Genomic DNA, 5,068 nt, shown 5'->3' with positions numbered 1-5,068 from the left:
CTCATGGGGAACGCAGCCATTGTCTGTGCAGTGAGGTGGGACCAGCGTCTTCACACTCCCATGTACATCTTCTTGGGCAATTTCTCTCTCCTGGAAATATGTTACGTCACCACGACCGTCCCTAACATGTTGGCCAACTTCCTGTCCACAAGCAAGTCCATTTCCTTTGTGAACTGCTTTGCACAGTTCTACTTCTTCTACTCTTTCGGGGGTGATGAGGGCTTCTTCCTTTGCATCATGGCCTTTGACAGGTACCTTGCCATCTGTCGCCCTCTGCATTACCCACGCATCATGACGGAACAGCTGTACACGGGCCTTGCCATCTTTGGCTGGTCATGCGGGTTCATTGTCGTCCTAACCCCAGTTGTTCTCATTGCACACCTACCCTACTGTGGCCCAAATACCATCAACCATTTCATGTGTGATCCTGTCCCATTGATGATGCTGTCCTGTTCTGAAGACACCATGACACTGTTCATTTATTCTACAATCAACGTTATTTTTATGATTGGAACTTTTCTCTTTGTTCTTTGTTCCTATGCTCTGGTGATTGTGGCCGTGCTAAGGATGCCCTCAGCAGCAGGGAAACGCAAGGCTTTCTCAACCTGTGCTTCTCATCTAGCAGTGGTGCTCCTGTTTTTTGGGCCTATTATGGTGATGTATGTTAGTCCTGGATCTGGGCACCCAGTGAAAATGCAGAAAATTGTCACCTTGTTTTATTCTGTGATAACACCCCTCTGTAACCCTCTAATTTATAGCCTTAGGAACAAAGAGATGAAGACTGCTCTGAGGAAAATCTTTGGCACTGAACACAGTATTCAGAAATTATAAATCAGGGGTGCCTGGGTGGCTCAGTTGGTGAAGCCTCCGACTTCGGCTCAGATCAGATCTCACATTCATGGGTTGGAGCCCTGCGTCGGGCTCTGTGCTGGTAGCTCAAAGCCTGGAGCCTGCTTCCGGTTCTGTGTCTCCTTCTCTCCCCCCTCCCCAATGCTCTCTCTCTATATCAAAAAATAAATAAAAACTTTTTTAAAAATTAAAAAAAAGAAATATAAATCAGAGTGAAAATCCATCACTGAAGGGTAACTTCCCTTAACAAAATATGAGTGATCTATTTGTCTGAACATTCACTAAGTTGAATTAAAAAAACTATTATAATGAAAACCCATATTCATCTTAAACACTGCTCACCACAAAATGCAGTAGTCATATTTAAGAATGTGTTTTAGTAAGTAGATTCAATTTTGTTTGAAGTTAATATCAAGTGAGTGAAATTTTATATCTATGCCCATTGATCCCTCTATCTGTAATTTAATTTCTAAAAAGAAGACAAAGGTCTATTTTGAATTACTGAGTTGAAACAACTGATACATATGTAATAGAGATCACAGATTGTTTTGGGCTTTAACACTATAAGTCATTAAATCTCTACTGTGACTTACTGACTGATTAAGATGCAAATATGAAGGAAGTCAAAGTGCAGTATGTGTCTTTAAGGAAACATTAGTCAATGGCCTTGGTAGGCTATTTATGATTCTTCAGAGGGCAGAATACAAGGATTAGGACTTATAGCGTATTAGCTACCTAGAATGCAGTAAAGATAAGAGCTAAATATAAAGTCTAGGACATTTTTAGTCAAGTCATAACACAGCTTAGGGTAAATCTACTTAAACAACAGTTTCTGGTACCATGTGTGGTTTAATTTTAGTACTGTGTGACTTATTTTATTTTATTTATACTGTATTGTCATGTTGGTTTCTATGTAACACTCAGAGCTCTTCATCACAAGTGTTCTCCTCCATGCCCATCAACCCCTTTCCCCATCCCCCTTCAGCCCTCAGTTTGATTTCACTATTCAGGAGTCTCTCATTATTTGCCTCCCTCCCTCTCCCTAACTCTTTTTCCCCCTTCTCATCCCCATGGTCCTCTGTTAGGTTTCTACTCTTAGACCTGTGAATGAAAACATATGATATCTGTCCTTCACCACCTGATTATTTTGCTCAGCATCACACCCTCAAGGTCCACCCACTTTGCTACAAATGGCCAGATTCCATTCTTTGTCATTGCCACGTAGTATTCCATTGTATAGATAAACCACATCTTCTTGATCCACTCATCAGTTGATGGACATTTAGGCCCTTTCCATGATTTGGCTACTGTAGAAAGTGCTGTTATGAACATTGGGGTACATGTGCCCCTATACATCAGCACTTCTGTATCCCTTGGGGAAATCTCTATTGCTGAATCATAGGGGTGTGCTATTGTTAGTTTTGTGAGGAACCTCCACACTGTTTTCCAGAGTGGCTGTAGCAGTTTACATTCCCACCAACAGTGTACGAGGGTATCTTCTACACATCCTCACGAGCATCTATAGTCTCTAGATTTGTTCATTTTAGCCACTCTCGTCAGTGTGAGGTGGTATCTCAGTGTGGTTTGATTTGTATCTCCTGATGATGAGTGATACTGAGCATCGTTTCATGTGTCTGTTGGCCATCTGGATGTCCTCTTTGGAGAAGTGCCTGTTTAGGTTTTCTGCCCATTTCTTCAGTGGATTATTCACTTTTTTTGGTATGGAGTTTGGTGAGTTCCTTGCAGATTTTATTTTTTTTCCTTGTAGATTTTAGATACTAGCCCTTAATCTGATATGTCCTCTGCTACTATCTTTTCCCATTCTGTTGGTTGCCTATTAGTTTTCTTGATTGTTTCCTCTGCAGTGCAGAAGCTTATAATCTTGATGAGGTCCCAATAGTTTATTTTGGTTCTTGATTCCCTTGACTTTGGGGAGGTGTGTGTAACTTATTTCAATGCCATAAACATCCTTAAAACTATTTCCATTAACTTCACACTTGTCAGAATGACTATATAAAAACACAAGAAAATAGCACTGGCAAGGATGTGGAAAATAAAGAACCCTCATGCACTGTTGTTGAGAATGCAAATTGGCAGAGCCACCATACAAAATAGTATAGAAGTTCCTCCAAAAATTAAAAATAGAATTATATGATCAGGAATTCCACTATGGGATATGTACCCACAGAAAATGAACATGCTAATTTGAGAAGATATAGTCACCTCTAGGTCCCTTGCAGCATTACTTACAATAGCCAAGGGATGACAGCAATCTAATATCCATACATAGATGGATGGATAAAGAACATACAGAAGATAAAGAAGATACAATGGACTATTGCTAAGCCAAAAGAAGAATGAAATCTTGCCATTTGCAATAACATGGATGAATCTAGAGAATATAATGCTAAATAGAATAAGTCAGAAAGAGAAAGACAAATAGCATATTATTTAACTCATAGGTAGAATTTAGGAAACAAAACAATGAACTAAGGAAGAGCCAAAAAAAAAATCCTTAAATAATAAAGAACAAACTGGTGGTTGGGAATGGGAAGGTAGGTTGAGGGATTAGGTGAAAGGGATTTACAGTACACTTACCATGATGATCACTGAGTAATGTATAGAATTGTTGAACCACTATATTGACACCTGAACACATGTAACACTGTATGCTAATTAAGATAGAATTTATTTCTCAATATATTTTATTAGTGACCTTTTTCAGTGAGTTAATTATAAAGATAAACTAGTATAGCAGTGATCCTCAATATTTTCCTATGTTTAGCCTTTTGATTTATGTAAACATGTCTATGTTCAATTATAAGGTTAACACAACTTTACTTTTTCTTGTCTACTCTTTTTCCAATGTGCTTAATTAAGTTTTTAATTTTAATTCTATGTAGATAACATACACTGTTAAATAATTTGAGGTATACAATACAGCAATTCAACATCTTTCGATTACTCAGTACTCATCCTAATTCTGGAAAGTAACAAATGAATAAAGTTTTAAAATGTTTTACTTCCATAAAATATTTGATTAACATTATTGCTTAATTATGACTATTATTTTGTTCTGTTGCTATTTTTTAATGTGATTCTCTAAAACATAATTAAAAGAAATCATAATAGAGGAGTCTGGGTAGCACAGTCAGTTAAGCATGTGACTCTTGGTTTAGGCTCAGTTCAGAATCTCACAGTCCATGAGTTCAAGCCCCCATGGGATCTGTGCTGAAGTGTGCAGGCACTGTCCCCGTCTCTCTCAGATAAATATACTTTTTAAAAAATCATAATTTAAGATATATTTTAAGGATTTTAATATACAGTCTTTAAGAAGTCACTTGTTCCACAAAGTGGTGTGAAACAATAATTGGATTTTACTTCATAAAAGAACCCAGACTGAAAATAATTTTTGAGCTTGAAAGGCAGAAATTCGGGGTACTGGAAAATACATAGAGGTCTTTATTCTACTTCACATAAAAAACAAATAAAATAATTGATCAACTGCCTAAAAACTATTTATTAGAAGAAAATATAAACCATTTGGAATTTCTTCCAACCAGCTTCAGGATTAGGTTTGAAATGTTAATAATTTTATATCTGATTTTCATCTATAATGCTTAAACATTGACAAGATGGTTCCATTCATCTTTCTTAATTAAATAAGAAAAAGGAATAAGAATTAATGATTCTTAATGAAATATTTTATGGATTTTTATGAAGGTGAAGAGGTACCTATTTTTTTAGTAGTATTCAAGTTAATTATTAGCCAAATTTCTCTCACCCATATTAATTTTACTTCATATTAGGTTTGCTGCCATAAGAGAGAATTGCAAATTGTGTGGTACATTAAGAAGCATTTCCTTAATACAGGTCTATTTTTTCTGCACAAACTCCTCTTACTTAGTTCATACCAGGACTTCATATTGCAAGCGAGATTTCATAGATCAGCTGACAAAGAAAGAATGGGAACTTAGGCTTTATTCACAAATGGGTCCCTGAATATATACTACTGCAAGAAAAAAAAAATGTGCTATTGCTGCACTATAGCCCAAGTTGCAGGTGGCTATAGAGTAGAGGGTGGGGGAAATTTACACGAAGCAGAATGGTCAGAGCAATACACTTAGTTGTCTCCATTTATATGGTAGAAGAAATGGCCTGCTACACAAGATAAGGATATGCATGACTAATGACAGATGCAAAAAGTTTCACTGGTTGG

The 5,068-nt window shown here is 36.9% G+C and overlaps 2 protein-coding genes across 2 annotated transcripts in view; one reads left to right on the top strand and one right to left on the bottom strand.

The window, feature by feature from the left end:
* Positions 1-831, top strand: part of LOC115302256 (olfactory receptor 11G2-like) — a 1,239-nt gene extending 408 nt beyond the window's left edge. Inside the window, exon 2 of the mRNA XM_029952211.1 lies at positions 36-831. Within this exon, the coding sequence (XP_029808071.1) occupies positions 36-831 (796 nt within the window). The remainder of the gene's footprint in view (positions 1-35) is intronic.
* The window catches only part of LOC115302071 (olfactory receptor 4M1), a 153,304-nt gene that overhangs the window by 95,965 nt on the left and 52,271 nt on the right, over positions 1-5,068 (bottom strand). The window lies entirely within an intron of this gene.

The sequence above is a fragment of the Suricata suricatta genome, chromosome 9 (assembly GCF_006229205.1).
Source record: "Suricata suricatta isolate VVHF042 chromosome 9, meerkat_22Aug2017_6uvM2_HiC, whole genome shotgun sequence".
NCBI lineage: Eukaryota > Metazoa > Chordata > Mammalia > Carnivora > Herpestidae > Suricata > Suricata suricatta.
The sequence above is the reverse complement of the archived record's forward strand: the minus strand, read 5'-3'. Positions and strand labels throughout refer to the sequence as shown.